Source organism: Tachysurus fulvidraco, chromosome 21 (assembly GCF_022655615.1).
Source record: "Tachysurus fulvidraco isolate hzauxx_2018 chromosome 21, HZAU_PFXX_2.0, whole genome shotgun sequence".
Taxonomy (NCBI): Eukaryota; Metazoa; Chordata; class Actinopteri; order Siluriformes; family Bagridae; genus Tachysurus; species Tachysurus fulvidraco.
The window spans coordinates 4,759,783-4,783,379 of record NC_062538.1 but is presented as its reverse complement, the minus strand read 5'-3'; the positions used below and the strand labels follow the sequence as shown (position 1 = coordinate 4,783,379).

The 23,597-nt window shown below is 40.3% G+C and overlaps 1 protein-coding gene across 8 annotated transcripts; it reads right to left on the bottom strand.

Annotated features, from left to right (window-relative positions):
* Positions 1-247: 247 nt before the first annotated feature.
* On the bottom strand, positions 248-23,199 carry esrra (estrogen-related receptor alpha). 8 transcript variants are annotated; one of them, XM_047805601.1, is made up of 9 exons: positions 20,104-20,669; positions 17,157-17,271; positions 13,513-13,584; positions 9,417-9,803; positions 8,783-8,899; positions 8,508-8,621; positions 7,618-7,785; positions 6,845-7,114; positions 6,095-6,409 (listed from the first exon to the last, which is right to left on the bottom strand). In XM_047805601.1, exons 3-9 carry the CDS (start codon positions 13,520-13,522, stop codon positions 6,306-6,308), a joined length of 1,170 nt encoding a protein of 389 aa, XP_047661557.1. In that variant the 5' UTR covers positions 13,523-13,584; positions 17,157-17,271; positions 20,104-20,669; the 3' UTR covers positions 6,095-6,305. The 8 variants fall into 8 exon arrangements, 6 of the variants coding, with proteins under 6 accessions (XP_047661556.1, XP_027009195.1, XP_027009197.1 ...); XR_007138970.1 differs by lacking the exons at positions 6,095-6,409; positions 17,157-17,271; positions 20,104-20,669 and adding exons at positions 248-273; positions 4,410-6,088 and having other exon boundaries at positions 13,513-13,537; XR_007138969.1 differs by lacking the exons at positions 6,095-6,409; positions 17,157-17,271; positions 20,104-20,669 and adding exons at positions 860-882; positions 4,410-6,088 and having other exon boundaries at positions 13,513-13,537.
* Positions 23,200-23,597: the final 398 nt, after the last annotated feature.

Sequence of the window (23,597 nt, the reverse complement as noted above, 5' to 3'; positions counted from 1 at the left end):
ACACACACACACACACACACACACACACACACACACACACACACACACACACACATCTGATAACCCCGCCTACCTCTATTCACACACATATACACACACACACACACCTGATAGCCCCACCTACCCCATACACGCACACACATACACACACGATAGCCCCGCCTACCTTCACACACACACACACACACACACACACACACACACTTGATAGCCCCGCCTACCTCTAAACACACACACACACACACACACACACACACACACACACACACACACCTGGTAGCCCCGCCTACCTCTAAACACACACACACACACACCTGATAGCCCCACCCACCCCTATACATACACACAAGATAGCCCCGCCTACACCCTGTAAACACACACACCTGATGACCCCGCCTACCCCTATGCACATACACCTGATAGCTCCACCTACCCCTATACACACACACACACACACACACCTGATATCCCGCCTACCCCTATACACACACACACACACACACACACCTAATAGCCCCGCCCACCCCTATACGCGCACACACACACCTGATAGCCCGCCCACCCCTATACGCACACACCTGATAGCCCCGCCTACCCCTATACACACACACACACACACACACACACACACCTACCTGATATCCAGCCTACCCCTATACACACACACCTAATAGCCCCGCCCACCCCTATACACACACACACACACACACACACACACACACCTGATAGCCTGCCCACCCCATACGCACACACCTGATAGCCCCGCCTACCCCTATACACACACGCGATAGCCTCGCCTACCCCTACACACACACACACACACACACACACACACCTGAGAGCCCTGCCTACCCCTATACACACACACACACACACACACACCTGATAGCCCATCCTACCCCTATACACACACACTCACTCACACAAACATTCAGTGCATCCCCATAGCTGTCATGTTTACAACCGTTATACATTTTTTTCTTTAGCCCCACCCTCTTAGTTTGATTGACACAATCACTTCTCCACACACTTACTACCAGTCGAGCAAAAACATTGCCATCTTTACAACTATTTTAAATCTTCTGTATGTCCCATATCAATGCATTTCCTCCATTTAATGTCATTTCATGTTCATCTTTTCTTTGTTTAAAAAGAGAGATCATTTATCCTCCGGTGTTGTGTATATATAGTGCAACTTGTGGTCAAAAGTCTCTTCTAGGGTTTGAAGTGTAGGTTTCATAGTACACTAAATTGATCTTGAGTAAGCTGTGATGAAAAGGTATGAGGGGTGAAGAGCGAGCATTTTGGGGATGTGGTAGCCTAGTGGTTAAGGTGTTGGACTACTGATTAGAAGGTCATGAGTTCAAGCTGCCACTTCTGGGCCCCTGTGCAAGGCCCTTAGCCCTCAATTGTCCTACAAAAGTCCTACAGTTATATAAATTGTAATAAAATGTAAGTCACCTGGATAAGGGTGTCTGCTAAATGCATTAAAATAATAAAGTAAATGGTAAAGATTCACAAAAACAAAAGACAAACCTAGATTTATTAAAACATTTACCTGTTCATTTATGCTTCCCCCCAACATCATTTCACTCAAAAGTGACATGAATGTTTCCTATAAAAGGCTCCTAAATATATCTCTGACACATTTGTTCTGTCAAAAGTTAAAAGGAATATAACATTTTGCTTTATCAGCATGTGTCCTTAAGAGCTGCTAATGCATCATTCTCTCTGAAGTATTTAATTGCACACCAATTAAGTGGCATGAAATGAACCACTAACCCGATACCAACCCTAACATTAATCCTTGAAGTTTTCAGATGAATCACCGTGTTAATTGTTAGAAGGTCTCAAGAGCGAGGTTGTTTTGACATCACCAAAAAATGGATCTGAAGATCTTTTTTTTCCTTGCAGACTCATTCAGCAACACATGAGAAAAACACTGATTTTCCTGTGACAAGTTTTCTATTGTTTATAGCAGTAACTGTGCTTTTACACTGTGGTGATAAATGTGGTATAAATCACTTCGCTGGGTGATTATACCACCAACATAATGTTCTTACACCCTGAACCTCTTGAACAGCGAGTGTACTGCATGTTACCACGATCCCGAGTCGAAAAACCACACGGTGACATTTTGTACTCATAACATTTTCACAGAAAACAAACAAGATCATAACAAAGGACAGACCAAATGGCAAATTCTGACGTGTGTTAATTTATTACAAAAAAAACACATGACACTGACAATACCTTGAAGTACCTAAGTTCCTGTGGTGTTTTAGTGTTTGCCTTTTAATCACAGTGATTCAATATGAACAAATTGCTGAAAGAGTCACTACTGCAGAACCATTTAGCTTTACGCAACAAAAAATAAAAATAAAACAGCACACAGAGACATCCACGATCATTATACTAAAACCCACAGAAAATAAAAACAACCAAATAATATTAATAAACATCAGCAAATTGAGTAAAAAATAGAATTTAATCTTTTAAATACAATATTTTAAAATACAAACATTGATTTGTTCATTACCTTATAAGCTGTATCATTTCTGTGGATTTTTAACACTGTTATTACTGCTGAGGTTTGATTTACAGTAGGTCACTATACAGAGACATGTGAAAACAGAGTTTTGGTAAATTCTGGTATTGCTCATTTACATAAATATACACAGACACACTAACAGCTACCCGTGACTTTAAGTGATTTCTAAATGATGTGTCCCCACTGACGGATGTCCCAAAATCTCATCTAAATTCGACATTTACAAAATGGCATCATACAATGTTGATAGTCGATGAAAACACTAATGTATTAGAATTATATTTGCTAATATTGTTATGCATTATTATTACTATTATTATAATTATTATTAACACAAACATTGACGTTGTTTACAGCTTCCTTTGAATGAACCCGGACATCTATAGTTTTGTACACATTCTGCGACGTGACCAGGAACAGAGAGACGTGTTCCTCTCTGTATGCCAAAGACGAAAAGACTCAGAAACTAAGCAAGAAGTATTTTAGTGTTGATAAGGTTACGATAGCTCCAAACAGGGGGTTAAAAAAAAGGAAAGAGAGATTTTGGCCAGGTAACAGGACTGATGCCATGTTAAATAGTGACAGTAAAGAGAAGAAATGTTCGATGTCACATGCCGACTGCCTGAAATCTGCAATATTATTCTGATTATTTCTAAGTAACGTTTAAACACATTAACATATCTTTCCCTGGCTTTTGTTATTCTTCAGTTGTTAGCACTCAGTGACAAAACTGCGAAAAGGAAAAAACCCAAAAAGAATAACAATAACTAAACATGAAAAAGTAATAGATTTTATAACATTCAACCAGATTGCTTTATTTTAGTACCGAGCTTGAGGACATGTAGTATGTGGGGAAAAAAGTCTACGTTTCAAGTCAGTCAAATATAAACAAATCACAAAAGAGAAAAAGTAACTCAGACTATAGCATCCATGGCGTATCGGGCTGGGGTTTCCTACAAGATAATTAAAGGCTTACTTTAATTGGAAATTGTCTAAGGAAAATCCAATCACTGCCTAGAATTAGGAGCGGCTTGCGTAGGGGATGCGATGTAAGTGTAACTTGTACACACACAATCATTATTACAAACAAACAGTGAAAAGCACCCTGAAGACACACTGCAATCTGTTGATTAGTGGTTCGATTCTCTTCTTTAGTCTCCCTTGGCCTGGACAGCAGTTGGCTTTTCTTCCTACCGTTGAGTTTTTAAAATGCAAAAAAAAAAAAAAATCTAAGTAATAATAAAAATAAAAAGGTAGCAGAGTTGTAGGGCTCTGAAAATGATTGCATATAATACCAGACACATGTCTGTAAAGCAAACACCCCAAAATAAACGGCTCGGAAACAGCGGTGACCAACACAACATCGATAAAATGTTTCCAGGATGGTCGAGGAGCTGTGAGGGATTTTTTTTATATACTTCGTATTGTGAGGCTCTTCGTTTTGTACCGAGTGTTGCTCAGATACAGTGAAAGTCTTACGGCGCACGACGCATCAACGTCCGTCATGAGGATTCAAGTTTCACTCCATCTCAATGCTGAATCAGTTCCTTCTCATTCATTCAGAGGGAAGATTCAGAGTGCAGAGGCAGAACGACTAACATCAGACTCGGCGGCGTCTCCTGTGTGGGCTCCCAGTGTTAAATATTGTATTGGTCACATGGAGAACAAGGTGAAGCTTTGAGCTTTAGCATGAGTTTGTGTTCAGTCCTTTCAGGTGGATTAGAAAACAACATCTTTTCCTCAGCACAGCAGCAGACTCCGTGTACAAAGCCAGCTGGCCTACAGGGCCCGAGGTGGCTCTTTTACCCTGATCTAAATGCACCAACGCATCTGTGCACTCACACACTGCACATAAAACACACACACACACACACACACACACACACAAACGCATGTAGAAAGTTCAAGATTCTCTAGCTGTTCACTCTGTGGGAGTGACTGCTAAAATATAAAGAGTGCATTACTGCGTAAAGAAGAGCGGTGTCCTATTCGACAGCATTCCCTTTGTGTACCACTACATTGGAGAACTTGAACGGAATAAAAGTTTCGAGTTAACAGCGCCCCCTCTGTACGGAAAAATGCATGACTTGCACTTCTTATACATATTGCTTTAAAATATATTGCATGTTCTAGCATGTACTATATTTCTGCTCCGGCCACATGTAACTCCTAAATGACTAAATCCCCTGTTCACCCTGTAGGTCTAACATTTCTGTACATGTCTTGCATATTTCGATTCAAACCGCAAAACTATATGGGTAAATCAAGGAACCACGCACATGCACACATACAGACACACAGACACACGTACACCCAAGTGTGACTGCAAAAAAGTTAAAACATGGCTCTTTATGAGGTCACCTAATGGATTAACGTCTTGGTGTGGTGTTTTGTATGGCTTAGCTACAGTTTCACAAGAGGGAACTACACGTGGAGGGGCTTTCATAAAGGAGGTAACTAAGGAGGTATTCACACTGGAGGTTTAGTCTGAAACAGAGAATAAAAAATTAATAACGTGAAAGCCGTCACGCCGACCAAGAAAGCGCTCCACGGCATCGGACCGCGTTCGGTTGCACCGGAACTATGCTGTGATTCCCGTGAATGTGAACTTGTATACGCATCGTGTGCTTGTGTTATAGCCGATCATGACATCAATAGCTTCCGCAACACACGTGTACTATGAGTGGCAGGGGAAGGTTGTGGGAGACGGATGAGGTAAGGAGAATTACTGCGCTTAAAAGCACCGGTGGGTAGTCTCGCTGTGTTCTCCGTGTGTTTGTGATGACGTAAGATGAAGACAAACAAACCGGGGTTTGACAGAATCAAGTGGGTCTGAAATGATGACAAGCGCTCGATTTCAGCATGAAAACCACCTGAACGTCACCTCCTAGCAACGCTGTAGCCCGTAAATGTTAACATGATGGAAGGTCCTATTTGTTAAAGCAATCACTAGGAAGGTGTTTGATAACTAACAAGATATCCATGTAGCTTTTGCTAAAATTATTCCAAAAATCATGTGAATGTTTTGACTGACATGAGAAATAAGCTCAATAAAACCAAGAAATCGTCTGTCTTGCTGTTCGATATCAAAGCTTTCACATATGAATATTTGAAGAGACTTTTGACTCGCCTTTCAGTCACTGTATTCGCTTTTAAAAAGATGGAAAAAATAAGGGTTTCTTCATCTTACAAAAAAAAAGGAAAAAAAAAAAAGAGAGAGAGATTACTTTCTTCCTTTCTTTTTTTTCGCTGACCCATTGTTCACCTTGTTGTGTACCTCACTCTAAGGGGAGTCCATCATGGCTTCTAGCATCTCCAGGAAGAGTTTATGCATGGGCACCCCTCCACGGGTCTTGATACTGTAGAAAGTGTTGAGTGCACGGTTGGCGGTTTGCCGGAGGAGTGGCAGCGTGAGGAGAAGACGGCCGGCGCGCTGCGGGTCTTCCGGACGCTGCTGCACCACCAGCTCTAACAGAGCCTGATGCAGGAGATCCCTCAGCTTCTGTACAGCATCAATGTCCTCTATGTAGACCGAGTCTGGGGCAGAGACAGAGAGAGAGGGAGAGAGAGAGAAAGAGAGGCACCCAAATTGAGACACAGAATAAGGACATGTGTGTGTGTGAGAGAGAGAGATAGATGGAGATACGGAGTGAGCAACTAACCAAACCAGACTTAGACAATAGGGGTTTGCTAATACGTGTCCCAACACATCCGGTGGTGAGAGATCAGAGGTGAGCTTTAAAATCGAGGGCCATCACATGTGACTTGTAGTATTTGCATAGCAAATAGAGATGCTTTGGGTGTGTGTAAACTGGCCGTTTACAGTAACCGATGCTGTGCAGGTCACTCGAATTCTACCTGCTGGAGCAAAATAATCAGTGTGCAGCATTGTTCTTTACAACATAATGACAAAACAGGATTGGTGTGGGTTTGGATCATGAAACATAATGACTGACTTTCTTCCGCACTACATGTTTGAGGGAAGTAAGAGCAGGATGAATCCGAAATGATTCTTATAACCTTTGCATAAATCAAAAAATGTTGCTGTCATAATAATTTTCTTACTGTTATTATTTATCACTGATACTTTCCATTTTTATACTCTTTTCATTAACATGAAAGTATTGGCACCTTTGTTTTCATTCGCCTGAGAATATAAAGTAGAATTTTACTCGCTTACCTGTTAAGCGGTTGCACAACATCTACTACTCAAAGGCAACTGGTTGTAAGAATGGACCAGGGCACTGTTATTGTTATTTCATGTTAAAGACTGGAAATGGTAAACTTGCTCACCTGAGTTAGTGAGAGCGATAGCCTTTAGCATGACGAACTCCTCACGTTCCAGCTGCAGGGCCCTAAAACGACGTGCCAGCTGGCAGATGGCTGCATTGAGCTCTGTCAAGCCAGCCACACGTGACATCTCCTCGTCCAGCACGAAGTCTTCAGCGAACACCACCTCGTCTTCGCAGCCCAGAGAGCGATACGCCACTCCTAGAACCAGCACCTCCAACCATACAGACTGCAGTACAGACATCTGGTCAGCCAGGGAGAGAGAGAGAAATCCTGCATGAGAGAGAGAGAAAGAGAGGGGATAAATAAATAAATGTGGTGCACATTATTGTTCTGAATCAAACAGTTATAATATAAAATTCTGAGCAACTCTTTAAAATAGCATGGAACTGACAAAAGCCAGGGGTTCACGCACACCTTTCAGGAAATGGCCTAGAAAGCTTTCTGTTGGCCTTGATGGCAATTAGGTGAAAAACTTCCCACACACTTCATCCCCACCTCCAGCTACTCTCACAATCATAAGTCACTTTTCAGCAAGCACCTGTTTCTCCACAGCAAGGTGTGTGATTACTCAGCACTCTCTGGTGCTCGAGACTTTTCAGTTCTCTCAGCAGGAGAGACCGTCGAAATGACAGACTGACAGGTTCTCTACCGTTACACTGCTTTTCCAGCTGGTCTTTTAACAGCTTGAAGAAATGCCAGCCTATTATCAGCAGCTTCAAACCTAAACCTTTCTTTCACTTTCTTCATCTCTCCATTTAAGACTGCTTTCTCACCTGGGACATGTTTGGCCCAGCCAATGATGACGACGAGCTCGCGGTCAGCGAGGTCACAAAGTGTGGTGAGGGTGCGCTGAGCCGTGTCGGGCTGCAATGGATCCGGCATTGCGAACAGCTTCTCGGGCTCGGCTACCAGCAGATGTGACACGATGATGCTGGGGGAGCCTGGGAAACATCCACATACACATAAACATCCACATTAATCTTTACGTACACAGAGTATCTGAGTAATCTGTTACAAAAACTGAATAAGTCCCTTTGACTTTTACACAGAATTTTGTAAAACACTATACGTGCATATTTGCAATGCACATCAAGTAAATAATCAACTCAATAAGACAAAATCAGACGGTGAGACAGGCATCGAGGCAAATATCTTCAAACAGAATGCCGCAAGACACGGATTTTAACTCTTCCTCTTTTTTTTTTTTTTTTTTATATTTAGAGGACGTTTCGTGTCAACCTGAAATTTATAAACCTGTACATTAGTGGTCAATTTTTGGAGATGATGTTCCCTCCATTTTATCCTCAGGTTCGATCACCTGCCAATTCCCACTAACCGCCTTTTAATATGACAGCTAGCGAACCAGGGAGCGTGAAATCTAAAGACATGTGAAGCCAGCCAAGTGTATCTTTTCAAACTGCTGCTCATGCTGAGTTACAGGACAGATGAGACACACAGAAGAAAGCGTAATCTGTTCTCTTCCACATACATTATCGTATAGACAGCCACGAATGGCTCCTGTAACTGCAGAGTCTGACCTGTCAGTCACATGGACAGTTTTGGTACTTTCAGAGATAAAATGTCAGGCTGAAAACATTTGATTGCTAAAAATCTTTGCATGTAAACATAAAAGAGTGTTGTTCATATTCATCTTATCATTTACCTCTTTCCCCTTCTTTCTTTACAGCTATTGGTGTGCTCTGGTACACGGCGTTCTCCACTTCTGGCCGCCTCTTGTACTTCTGCCTTCCCCCTCTCACCCGGTCCAGACGAACTCCTGCACACACACACACACACACACACACAGACACACACACACACACACACACACACACACACACACACACACACACACACACACACACACACACACAGTAATGTTACAGAACAGAGTGCGTTCCCTTTGATGTAAAGGTTGTGTTATGCTTATGATCTTACCCTCTTTGAGCATGCCCACTTTCAGGCACTTTGTAAAGCGACATGCCTGGCAGGCCTTCCTGCGTCTCTTGGTGATCTCACACACGTTGGATGCTGGGCAGCTGTACTCAATGTTCCCTGTGAAGGAGGTCAAAGATAAAAAAATAAAATAAAAAAAATGTCATCAGTTATTACCGGATGTTTTTATGTTCTCCTTAAAACACCACAACAGTAAATGCCAGAGGATTTGAGTGGGTTTAAAAACACTGCGGCTAGAGCTTAGAAAAGTGCTGTGTTACAAGAGCACAAGTGAAAACAACTCTTATGGAATAAAAAAAATGGCTATATTTTAGATAGTAAAGCTAACTCTTGATTAATGTTTTTATTACTAGTAATAAACAGTAATACATATAAAAGCTAAGCTATTTAAGGCAGAAGTAAGTAGTAACGGCAGAGTTAGAATATGCACATCACCTGAGATGCTTTTTTTTTTATGTACATCAGCAATAAAAATGCATCAGGCAGCAAATTCTATACAGAAAATGCCTAGTGTGAATACAGCCTTAGTGAAGTGATTATGTTTCCAGACGTGCTCCCAATTATATTAGCTACACTATTATTCTTTCTCCTCTTGCTGACAGGCAGGTGCACTTACCTTGGATAGTTCTCTTAAAGAACGCCTTGCAGGCTTCACAGGAGGCCACGCCGTAGTGGTAGCCGGAGGCCACGTCACCACATACGAGGCAAAGCCTCTTAGGAAGAGTGCTCAGGGCATATTTACAGCGCCCGCCGCTGCTGCCTGTAGAACCCTCGTCTGCACCGTCGGCTGCATCTTCCTTAAAGTGGCATCGAAGTGCTGGGCTGTATACGGGTGAGGAGTAGCGCACAGCTCCTTCCCCACGTATGCCTCCTCCACCACTCTGAGAGGAATCAGAAGAGACGCCTCCGGGGCTCGTCCTCCCGCCGACACCTCCGCCCTCCGGACTGCTGGGCTCAGCCTTTATGTGCAGCTCTGAGCGGCGCTCTCTGGAAGACATGATACCTGTGGAGAGAAAAACAGCAAGAGAGGGAGTGAGACTGATGTATGTACTCAGAGATTAGATGGACCATTCGTGGGAAATACCTGGGAAGACATGCGTACAGATGTGGACATGACCAGAGGTCAACACTTTACTAGGGGAAAATCCAGTTTAACTTCAAGAAAAAAGAAAAGCTTCGTGAAAAATCTGTAAAAAAAAATTTAAAAATCCAAATAATAAATAAAACAAAAAACAAAAAAAGATTACAGAAATATAAGCTTCCTCAAGCAAGTACAACAAGGTTTAACGTTTTTTTTTTCTATAGAAGCAATGGTTAAAATCTCAGTTCAGTTTAACAAGACCTTAAGAACTTACTCTGTACTCTTGGTGATGATAAAGATGGTCATACATGTCTGTACAAGCTGCAGCATTTATAACAACACATAATGTGCAGTTAGATCAATTAAGCCTGCAGTAACGCTCAAATATCCAGCTGAATTATTTTAACTTTGTCATAACAGGAATCTAGAAAGCTACAGTAGACATGTGTGTGCAGAACATTCAGAGAGAATTCGACACAAAACGTTGGCTCATAATCCCCGACACAGTGACCTCGGCCCACAGCAGATTAGGGTCATTAATCCAGTGAAGAGGAGATACAATCCTACAGAAGCCAGACAGAGACAGGTGGTCTCCCAGGCACTGTAGCAGATCCACATCTTGCCCTTCCTCATGAAACCTCTGACTCATTGCTCCCTTTTCCAAAAACTGCAGATCTTTCAAAACGGTTAGCTAAGACATTACTAAACATAATATTGCACAAGGAGATCTGATTGCCAAATAGGATAAATTGCTTGGATTGTAGATTCTGATGAAAACGATTGCGGGTAAATCGACAAATGTAGATTTGTGGACTCCCAGGTGGCTGTGGGATTAGGCTATTAGCTGCTTCTTTTACAGGGCCTGAGAACGATGCGAACCACTTCAGAACGTTTAATAATACATATCATCGGTGGTGTATACCACCACAGCCACTATAGTCGTACACTAAGTACGCTTGTTTTGGTGTCAACACCATGAAAACGAAAAGTAGTCCTGAGGATAAAAGATATGTTTTAGAAATCCAATACATTGTCAAAGAACACTGTGGCTAATCTTAATTACAGTGCATTGCTGGGACACTCAGTTTAATCTGGTTGTCAGAGTGCATCACTGTGTCCTCTTACCTCTCCGGTCTCACCGATACAGCTAATAAAGTTGGACATAATGACTGACATGACAGATGATCCTGCACAACCGTGACACTGAAATGGAATAAAGGCTCTTCTGGAAAACCACAAACCCGGGTGTAAAAAAAAAAGAATGCAGAACGTGTGTTGTTGAAGAGTGTAAGACGAGAAAATCAATCCCTGGACTGGAAATGACAGGCCAGCCACCTCATGCTGTTTCATATGGCAAGAGTAGTAACCAGGGCAAATTGGCATTTCGCACTCGCATCAGAGAGATCATCAGCTTGAGGCACATGCCTGTCTAAATGCTCCTAAACTCAAAACCAATTTAGATGGTTGATTCCAAAAATCAAATTCAATGATCAAATGGATTTGTTCCCATTGCCACCAGACAGCTTTTCCTATCATTTCCCCCCATCAGCCATCTACCAACCATGGAAGCTGATGGCTCACACATCCTTCCATCAAGACACCTGCACCATTTTGAATTGCTGTGCGGTGTAGCACGCACAAAGGAAAGCATTACCAACCCTCTTGCACATAAACGATGCATGCCACGATTGGCTAGTATCACTGTGATTGACAGGGAGAGCAGAGCGTGCCGCATGCCTTCGGGCTCATGGCCACGGATGGCATAATCAGAATCTGGATTAAAGATCACAAGTGTTACGCCACTCTGGTGCCAGGGTACGTCATTTTAACATTAACCTACTGTAGTGCATTTTGGGATTTCATAAGCAGACTGGACATTCTCCACTATGCTTTTGGAGATGGATGGAAAAGTATAAAACTCCTTAAAAAGTCTATATAATGGAACAAGGTGCAGTTGTGGCTTCCTTTCAGTGAGTTTTATTTTCTTTCCTCTAGAAAGAGCCACCAGGGCTGAAACTGTTCAATACACCACTGATATATAGAGATGAAGACAAGACGTAGGAATTTGATGAGAAAAAGAATGGACAACATGAGTCTGCAATGACATCTGCAGTCCAGACAGAGAGAGACAGGAGTGAACTCTGGGTGGTGTAAAGAATGTCACTATGGCCCAATACAATCTGTGCTCCAAGACTTGCGCAACCTGGAGAACTTTGACATTATACCCTGTCACCCTTCCACAAATCTCAAGCTAAGCATGCTACACCGTCTGCAATGAAAGGTCACATGTGCAAACAAGCTCTGGACTTCCTTCTATTAATGTGCAGTATTTATCAACTTTTTAAATATGCCACATAAGTAGAGACTTTAGAGAAGCTTTAACACCACAGATCTGAATAGGTCTGGGCAGCATGACGAGATACTCTCAGTAATTATGACAATATATACATATATTCAGTGAGATATAATAATAATAATAATAATAATAATAATAATAATAATAATAATAATAATAATAATAATAATAATAATAATAATAATAATGTTATAACTGTGTACAGAATTTTATATTCTTATTTTTAGTGTTTTTGTAGACATATAAAATAATACAAGTATTTCTTTGGTTTTTTTTGTTTTTTTGTTTTTTTACTTGGACCTGTTCTGCTGGTGGAACGTTCTGGAATAACCAGAATAACTCAATGCCTCCTTCTTGTGACATGTTTGTATGCCTCAAATACCATTAAAAATGATCTTGACAGTGTTTGAGTCAATTCATATGATGGTAGCAAGTTCATACGAATCCTACACTTTACACACTTGGACAAAATTGTTAGCAGTCTTCCATGAAAGAAAGAAAAACCCACAATGGACAGTGAAATAACCTGAAACTGTCAAAAGTAATAATAAATAAAAATTGATTGAACCTGACTAATAAAAAAAAACAGACATTGGTTTTTGAATTGTTTTTCAACAGAAGCATTAAGAAAAACTAATCAAACTGATGGTACCTCTAGAAAAGGTGGTACCTCTAGAAAAGCATTAAGAAAAGCATTAAGAAAAGCATTAAGAAAAACTAATCAAAATGATGGTACCTCTAGAAAAGACTGAAAATGATCTGACCACAGAGACATTTCTCAGGAGATTAGAATGAAATTATAGACAAGCATGTTAACGGTAAAGGCTATAAGACTATCTCCAAGCAGCTTGATGTTACTGTGATTACAGTTGCACATATTATTCAGAAATTTAAGATCCACGGGAATGTAATCAACCTCCCTGGACGTAGCCGCAAGAGGAACATTGAATTGAAGAGACAGATAATATGAATGGTAACCAAAGAGCCCAGAACAACTTCCAAAGAGATTTGAAGTGAACTCCAAGGTCAAGGTACATCAGTGTCGGATCGCAACATCCGTCACTGATTGAGCCAAAGTGGACTTCACTGTTGAAAGCAAATCATAAAAAAAATGAGACTGGAATTTTCCAAAGTGCATGTTGACAAGCCAGAAAGCTTCTGGAAGAATGTCCTTTGGACAGATGAAACAAAGCTGAAGCATTTCGGCAAGTCTCATCAGCTCTGTGTTCTCAGCTGCAAAAATGAAGCATACAAAGAAAAGATCACAGTACCTACTGTGAAACATGAAGGAGAGTCGGTTATGTTCTGGGGCTGCTTTGATGCATCTGGTACACCAGGTCTCGATATCTGTGCAGGATACAATGAAATCTCAAGACTATCATTCTGGAGTGAAATGTGCTGCCCAGTGTCAGAAAGCTTAATCACAGGACATGGGTCCTCCAACAGGCCCAAAATATACAGCTACAAACATTGGACTATACTGAATTGGCCATCTATGAACCCTGATCTAAATCCTATTGAAAACATGCAGTCTGGAGAAGCCACCCTTCAATATACCTGGCCAAAATACCTGTCAACAAATGTGCAGAAGATTCATTGAGAGTTACAGAACACTTAATTGCAGTAATTGCCTAAAAAGGTTGTGCAACAAAATATTTTAAGTTAAGGGTACCATAATTTTTGTCCAGGCATGTTTCATTTTAAATGCTTCTGTTGAACCACAATTCAAAATCAATGATTTCAAAAGCAGTAATTTATATAAGTCAATTTTCAGTACATTTTTATTTAATATTACTTTGGTCAATTTCAAATTATTTCACTGACCATTGTGGGGTTTTCTTTTTTTTAATGGAACAGTATCAACAATTTTGTCCAATTGTGTACAATGACTAACAAGCTAGATAGTCCTAAAAGATGGACAGAAAACAGACCCTGATTTCCATTAATTAACTAACTGATCCTTGTGTCTCATTCATTTAACTCCATTTCATTAATCTTTGTATGACAAACCTGAAGAAAGCCATCGAAATCTATCTGAAAATCTATTTCAGACATTTGAGCATGATGTGACCTTGAATCTGTTTGGAAAAATTCCAAAATTGAATCAGTTCATCAGCTGGTTAGAGTCACCATTCGATATCCAATCACTCGTTCGTCATAAAGAAATGCATGGATAAAACATACAGGTCTCCGCCACCCATTAGCAGAGGCATTAAAAAAAGTTCTGAATAATAATTCTTTAAATAGTGCATAAAATAAATACGTGCTTAACACGTCTGAGAAATTCTTCTCCAGGTTAAAGATCTGGATTTAACGATCAGAAGATTTGGAGCAATGCCTCAATGACTGAAATTAATTGAGGTAACAAGATTAATTTAATTATTATAGATTAGAATAGATTATAAATAGATACTTCACATTTCCACTGTGAAAAAACAACAAAACAAAAAACCCAGATAAATGTTTTTTTACTCATATTATTATTATTATATAACTTATAATCATTCATAAATTATTAGTAAACCTACTCCAGAAGGTTGTTCATATATTAATTAGAGGCTAATGAAATGAAATGAATTTTAAAAAAAAATCATATTTTACCAGATTAAGAGGTAGCGATAAATATCGACTTTATGCCTCGGAAGTCTGAGGGTTAAAGCCCTGGTTACAATAATTAGGGATGTGATAGGCCACTGGTTAAGGTGCTGGACTACTGATCGGAAAGGTTGTGAGTTCAAATCCCAGGTCCACCAAGCTGCCACTGCTGGGCACCTGAGAAAGGTCCTTAATTAGTTGTATAAATTGATTATATATATATCATGCATCAGGATCTATTTGGATCTATATTATATATAAAAGAAAAACCTTATAGTTCTGACTGAAAAATAAATGCCACGTTTGTCTAACGAGTTTTACATTTTGTTCAGAAGGTTACATGAGAAAGCGCCACTGAATGATCAAGTGGTGCATGAAAAAAAAATCTACTGCTGCTTTAAAAAAAACGACCTGATGCAAATGAACAGCGCAGCTAACCAAGTGCCCCAGTGCTCCTGGTTCGACCGAATAACCTTCAGAAAAGTTCAAGCATCCATCACAGAAGTGTCACATCCACTAACCCAGTTAACAGTTAACACATGGCTTATAACTATAACTCAAGTCTTTCTGAACCGATGCTATAGCTAGCAAATTAGCACGACTGTCAGATCAGTCAAACACAGCAGCCTATAAAACACGTCACGGCTTCGTTTTCGTGCTCCTTTATCTAAACATTAAGCTCCTCGGATTCATAATCAAAGCCACAACACCAAGCTGATGACGCTTAATAAGCTAGTAATGTAGCAACAACAACAATAACAAACAACCCAAGCTACCGTTACTACGCAGACTAGCCTCGCGCTAGCTAAAGTAAGCTTAGCATACACGGTGTGATTGCTAACTTACCTTCTGTACCTTGTTGAAAGAAGCAACGCGTATTGTGTTTCCTTGCTCTTGCCGTCGTGTTTGCGAACAGATTATTTGTTTCTGAAGCCACTTGTGTGTGATTTTTAGTCACGGAAATCCAACTTTGTGGCGCATAAATCTAGTATCCGAGTTAACAGCATTGTAAACTTCACTTTTTTCGGCTCACATGGGCTGGAGTCACTGGGTCTTATTCAGGAAGGGAGAGGAGGAGCAGCTCACAACACAGCCTTACTGCTTTGGTTATTGCTTCATCAAACAAATACATATGCCTTACAGTTTAATACTGAATGAAAATTCAATTCTCAGCTCTAATCATGTCAAGTCACTCAATTTACAACCATGGTGTGCATCTCAAAGTGCGCAAAAACTTAACCTTTGTATTTTTGCTGTATATATTAGGTGACATACACAATGTGTGTGTGTGTGTGTGTGTGTGTGTGTGTGTGTGTGTGTGTGTGTGTGTGTGTGTGTGTGTATTATAAATATACACTGCAAATGTTTGACCACCCATGAGCAGTGATGGAGACAAGGCTGAACTTGAGTGGTATGACCTGGAATGCCAGCTGTGCATTTCACCTACATTTACAGCATTTAGCAGACACTCTTATCTAGAGTGACTTTCAGTTTATACACCTGAGCAATTGAGGGTTATGGGCCGTGCTCAGGGGCCATGCAGTGGCAACTTGGTGTCACCTGGGATTCGAACCAATGACCTTCCGAACAACTACCACACGCTAAAATCTAGTCTCTTAACGGTCATTATAACCGAATAGGTGGGGACTAAATCTGGATTGGGGTATTTCAAGGAGCACATATGGGTGTAATGATCAGGTGTCCACATACCTTATACCACATACTGTACACAATATTAATTAATACCTCCGTTCTATAGTGATGGATCTGCAGCCTATCCTGTTAATAACTGGCACGTATGAACAGAAACATACCCTGAATGGGATACTAATCCATCACAAATAGCACAATTTAAACATTCATTTCTTTACATTTACAACATTTAACAGATACCTTTATCCAGAGTGACTTACATATGTCTCTTAACTACAAGTGAGCACTTTAAGTGGGTTAAGGGTATGGCTCAAGGCATACGTCTTAACCACTGACCTACCACTTTCATTCATATGCAAGACCAATTTAATGTATGAAAGCTCAGGATTAAACCTGGGACCATTGAGCTGTGAGGCTGACATGCTTTTATTAATTATTTTTATTTATTAATAAATTAATTATTTATTCATTTTATTATTGTATTAGATGCAAGTGAACGCTTGTTCTTATGTTACTGATGTTTTAATACTCTGTTCCATTTGACCCAATTAATTTTGTGTGTAATATCCTTTAAACAAATTAGGATTTAGATCATATACTGAACGAGATTAGAGATTCTCGCTCTCTAGTCTAGTCAGGTGGATTGGAATTTATTTGGAGAGATGCCCTACCTTTTTCTTTTCCCTTTTATGTTCAGCCCCACGTGGGCTATGAACAATGTCCACTCACTTCCTTTTGTCTTCAGATGTATGACAATGGGTCAGATTTCTCCAGCCATCAGGAATACTGTAAAACAGAAACAACCCTGAATGAGTGATTACATTTAGACACGCTGTATTAATTAAAAAAAGCTAGGTCTGAATCAAGGGTCAAGGATTTACTAAAGCATTTAACAAGATTATACTTAAATGTCTGACTTTTTCAGGCTTGTCTAATTTAAGGCATTCTGTCAGTGTCATATATCACTTAAAATGAAGACTACATCACAGGATATATTCAGTATGCACCTATAACTCATAAATACAGGGCTGAATTTGATTTTCAGTATAAAAGACCTTCTGTCTGTCTATCACAGTACACCTACAACATTAGACAGAAAATGCTGATGGATGGGGAATGTAGGAATTTCTTCATCTTTCTTAAAGGCAATCATTTGCTGCTCTTGCTTACTGTCATTCACACACTCTTTGCCCATGTCAGAGGGACATACTCTCCCTTTCTCTCTCTCATCACTCACTCACTCACACACACACACACACACACACACACACTCACTCGCTCACTCTCCAACACAGACACACACTCACACACACACTCACCCGCTCACTCATACACTCACTCACACACACACACACACACACACACACACACACACACACACACACACACACACACACACACACACACACACACACACACTCACTTGCTCACTCACTCACTCACTCACTCACTCACTCACTCACTCACTCACTCACTCACTCACACACACACACACCACCATTTCTGCTCGCAATACCCCCTCCCCTTCTCCAATACATTCCAAAGGTCAAAGTCACATGCGGGCTTGAAGGACAGGCAAGGCAACTCACTCTATTGCAGTGCATGCGCATGCAGAAAAACACAGTTTCACCTGGGTGATAATTTACCCAGCTTTAAGAGATACAGAGAGAGATTACAAATGTTGACAACACAAAGAAAGTAAGTCGAAAGAAGAACAATAATGTAGGGACTCAATTATATGAACAATTGAGTCAATTATATGTAAAACACTTCCTTAATAATAAAACTACAATCACAGTTTGTAGCTAATAAATGTTTGTTGCTGATAAATGCTGTAGTTTTATTCATTTATTCATTTTTGCTTCATGGTATGGTAAGATATTCATTCAAGGAACAACTTTGTGAGAATACTTTGTGAGTGTGACCATATGGAAGTGTCTCAAAGGGCTTGTTTTTACCAGCACAAGTATAATTGAAAAAAATTCATGTATTTAACACTCGCAAACAATGCAAAGATCAAGGAGCTTAAGTACTCAAGTCAGGCGCAAAAGTATTCGAATTTAAAGTAACGACCCGGCAAGGGATCTTAGAATAGATAGGCAGAAGTGTGAACGGCACACTGTTCTTAGTTTTACAACAACCATCTGTTTTTTTAAATGAATGAATTATAACTCATCATACTTTTACTGTGTTATTTCTATACTATACAAAGAGCAACTAATATAATGTTAATATAAAATATTTTGTGGTTACAGAGGCTAAACACATATCCCAAACTTTATAACTGAATGCCAGTGAATTATTGAAAACATGATATATATGATATCAGACACTGGTTTAAAATAAAGGCAAAGCTAGAATGTACCATGTGATGCCCAGAGACCATGACAAAGAGATTAGTTTCCAGAAGGCAGTTTTACCCCATATATTGCTTTCATATGGAATAAACCCCGCAGAGAAATACAGCCTACTAACATTATCAAGGGAATAAAGAGAAAAAGTGGCACCATGCCCAAGGTGAAGCAGATGTACAAGACATCAGACTGAGATATTCACAGCAATCACATAAATGCGTAGTAAACCTTCTTACATCACACACGAAGTGAAGTCACAGATCGGATTGCCTTATCTGAAGGCCAGCGTGTACAACCAATTCACAGCAGAGATATGAAACAAGGGTTATTAGCCTTCTTGTTTTTTTGGCTAAAGCACATGTGCAATGAGAGCATACGGCAAAGATTGCCAAAACAGACTTCAGAAAGTGACATTGCACAGCGTATGGTGAAAGGTTCATTTCAAAAATTGGATTACTACTTCTTAAGATCAAGGATTCCCAGTCCTCTGGAGGATGGTGGGCAGAACCAGCACGTAAAGTGAATTTATTTTATCACAGGAAATATGCAATGTACTCAGAAGATCGTGAAGACGTAGATACGTTACAGATCTGTATAATTGACCAATCAGTACATATCAGTACTTGTTATTATTTAAAAACTTCTCAACCAGTTAGCGGTGGTCTGTTCTCGTAGGTTAAAATGGATCACTTTATAGTGTTCTGAAAGTGGCTGTTAAATGAATTAAAACTATCATTCATTAAATCCTCAAAACACTCATGCAATTTCTATACACCAAAGATACATTTTCGTTGAATGTCAGTTTGTCTCATGAGGCTCTGACGTGGGTCTGGGTTTATTTTCGGACTGCAAACTGAAGGCCAATGGGAACTGACCGATGTAGTGGGAAGGAACTGTACACATTATTATGGACTAAGGATTAGGACAACATGATCAAGGTCAGCACGCATCAACACACTGCTCCAGCCTATGCGGACTTTCTTCTTTACTTTACACACCGTGCCCCTCCTACACAACTACAGGAAGGGGAAAAAACATCTGGCATAGTGTTAGCAAGGACTTTTGCTATCTGACGTTTCAAATAAAACGTTATATGCATGTACACAGAGTAAACTTAGTAATGTCACAGACACTATGGACAAAATAGATGATTAAATAAGTGCACTGGATAGTTAGACACACTGTGTTAAGTGTGTGATAGTGTGAGATTAAACTTAAGCTCGAGATTAGGCTGTTTCTGCATCTCTTTTTATAAGTTACTTACCAGCATTGGTGGAAAAATATTGCTGAAGTCGTTATGGGTGATAAGATGCAAGTCTCACGAGTAGAGTAACATCGTCGCTGGTCTTCCAACACACTCCGATTTTTACGCACGGACGGACGGACGGACGCAAGCTTTCTCTCTCTCTCTCTCTCTCTCTCTCTCTCTCTCTCTCTCTCTCTCTCTCTCTCTCACACACACACACACACACACACACACACACACACACACACACACACACACACACACACACACACACACAATATCTTGAACGTGGCTCCGTCTGTCGATCAACTTTAATCTCACAGCAGCTTTTGAGAGCGCAGTCTACACGCAAGACAAATCTGACATGACACCTGGAGATCTTCAATGCAGACCAAGAGGACGTGTTTTTAATCCAGTGCTTGGCCGCTGGAAGGCTTTCTGAGGTGCTTATTAAGCGCTTTCGGTTGCTACTGGAAGCCTGGATCCTGTCTTCCGCTGATCCTGATTACGTCCGTCCTCTCTCTCTATCTCCCTCACACACTCTTTCTCCTCCCCTTCTCTCTCCGTTACGTCCTTTTCCATCCCGCTTTTCGTCATCAACGCCGCAACGCCGGAAAGAAACAGAAACTATTCCATATTGGATACCGAGTGCACTATGTAGGCTACAGAAGCTATTATTACGCACCCTATCCAGTGCGCGTGTGTAGGGTGAGACTTGGGATTTGCCCTTTGGCTTACAATGAAGTCTCTGCTTTTGATGAATTTTTTTTCTTGTTGCTTAACTGGCATGTTTCTATTTTCAGGTCTTTAACAAGTAAAAAAAAATGACAGACAGAGAGAGAGAGAGAGAGAGAGAGAGAGAGAGAGAGAGAGAGAGAGAGAGAGAGAATCTAGTAGTTTACTCTAATACATTTAAAAGCCTATTTTATTTGAACATGTATATGAAGTAACTGTGTGCACAGACTTAAGTTACAAAATATCACTTATCACATTTATTATTCATCACATGGCTGTTACAAAATGCTTAAGTGTTGTGTAATTGTGTTTAACTTGTACGCATGAGTTGTTTGTGCTGACTTCTGATTCACATGTACGCATTTATCATATGCAACAGTATATGAAATCGTTTAGCCTTAGCACTGTGTTACATATGGTCTAATTTGTGTTATGTGGGCTTTTAGGGGCTTGAAGTTGATGTTGTAATGCGGCAGAATGCGTTAGGCATGGTTGTAAATCCCGCATGGCTTTAGATGGCATGGAAAATTCTTGGTCTCGTGACACTGACCCAGCTCTGCGGCCTTCCCCCGGTCAGCTGGCTCGACTAAAGCACGAGCAGCTCACACACACATCACTCCCTACAGAGTGAGCAGACCAGAGGAAACAAGCCTGAAACAAGTCTCCAGTGCCTCCGGTAACTCGAACCGGAAACACAGGCGCGTGCTGCGCCGTCAAGGAAAAAAAAATGACCTCATCTATCATGCGGTTTTAATAGAGGAGAAAAAAAAACTAAAAAAAAAAAAAAAAAAATCACTAACATAAAAACGATAGAAGATGAGTCATCCATCCCTGGGTATGCACGGATACAGTAATAAAAGAGCTCTGTATAGCCTACAGGGGAGGAACGCTGTGTTCCTGGTGTCATTGAGAATCTGCACGCGACCTTGAATTCAAGGTCATTCATTCCCCGACGCCGCATAGTCTATTCACTGCATTTGAGCGGAAGTGCTCTGTGCTGCTGCATTATGTCCACACACACAATTATAAACCATGTCACGACAAGAGATGCCTTTTATTTTTTTTTTTTATTTTTTTTAAAAACCACCTGCTTTGTGCGGTTCAACAGTGTAACACAAATCAACGCCATTCTGCATTACGCAGTCTTTGGTACACGTGCTGTATAAATTGTTATGACTTTGCTGTGTAGAGGTCGTGCATCAGTCCTGCATGCTGAAATGTTGCCAGTCCTGACTGGGGTCATGACCCGAGGACAGGTGCAACGACACAGATACAAATAGTCACACGTGGTATATTAAAATAAAACGAGAAGACAGGCTGTAGTAGGCTACAATATCCAGTTTCCTATTTGTCTCCAGTAGATTAATATAACACCCAGACACGTGCATAGGACACAATCCATGAGTGGACAAACATCAACAACTTCAACGAGGCCTTATATTTATATAACAATTTTATCAAACTTTATATGATGTTTTCGTCCTTGTTATGTCTCCATAGTCCTTTGTTATACAGTCGTCAGCAAATCGCGCCAGTCATCAATAATTCTCAGGCTATAAATAGACTGAAGGTAAAGAGTAGGATACAGAAACGCAGTGTATAATTTAGGTAACAGTGTGGCGCCCCCTAGTGGTTTTTAGTGTTTACTCTTCTCTGTCGAATGGTGACGTCAACGCCTGGCGTCCTTGAGCACAAGGTCACACGTTTGAGAGGCTGAGACAGCTGTAGGAGACACTACTGCATGTGGGCTAGTTTTAATTTGTATGCATGATATATCAAGAATCGATTTTCTGGGATCAAACTGGTTTTATACTTGATCTTAGTGAACATCTTATTGAAATGCTTTTATAAGGACAGTAAAAAACTTAGCAGGATAATGGGCAGGGATGTCATAATATTTTTCCATTGTTAAAAATTGTTTAAATAAAAATATTATATTTGACCATAAACTTTCAATATACGTAGTGTTCACTGAACTTCATGCTGTACGTATGGCTTTTCATTTTAGTTCACCAACTGCACACATTTTTATGACTGTTCATTTAAATGCAGGATAAAACAAAATTCAGGTCAGATTTATAAACGACGGAAAGCCCAGCTGCATCAAAAAAGATCACTTATGGGTAAGAAAGCATGTTTGCTCACCCCAGTTTACATGCTGTAAACACACTATAATTTCTAATTATTATGTTTACTGTAGCTGAATGACATAGAAACACATTTTTAGAAGTCTTGGGCAGGCTCAAGTTTAGAAATTCAAGCACATTCCTACACACACCCAGGCTCACAGAGAGACATGCATGCATATTATTAGCAATAATATGTAATTAATACTCATCTTCCAAATTCGTTTACATTACCTATAGCTTGACAGCATGCACCAGTGGAGAGCATAGAAAGAGCATGATCATGCAGGCAGAGTGGAGCAGGAAGGCAACCGTGTTCCTCTGTGTAGTGATTAGTAGAGGTCAAAAGTGACAGCAGTGTTGCAGAAACGTCCTTTGCGAAGTTTAAGTCAGCCCTCAGGAGACAAAACAAGCTCATGTGCATAGGACTATATAAGACTGCATCACCTTCTTAACTAATTCGGCTATGACTTAAAGGTGCAGATGGTTGTTTAGTATGATTCTTTTAGTATAATAATTAATATAATCTATACAATGACTTAGATCGATTTGAGTAGCTTTTTCCCCTTTTATCTGTTTAAATTGTTCCCAATCCAGAAATTCTTCTCCATTTAGAGCTCTACAGCTTTCCCCTAAAAAGCAGTTCATAAG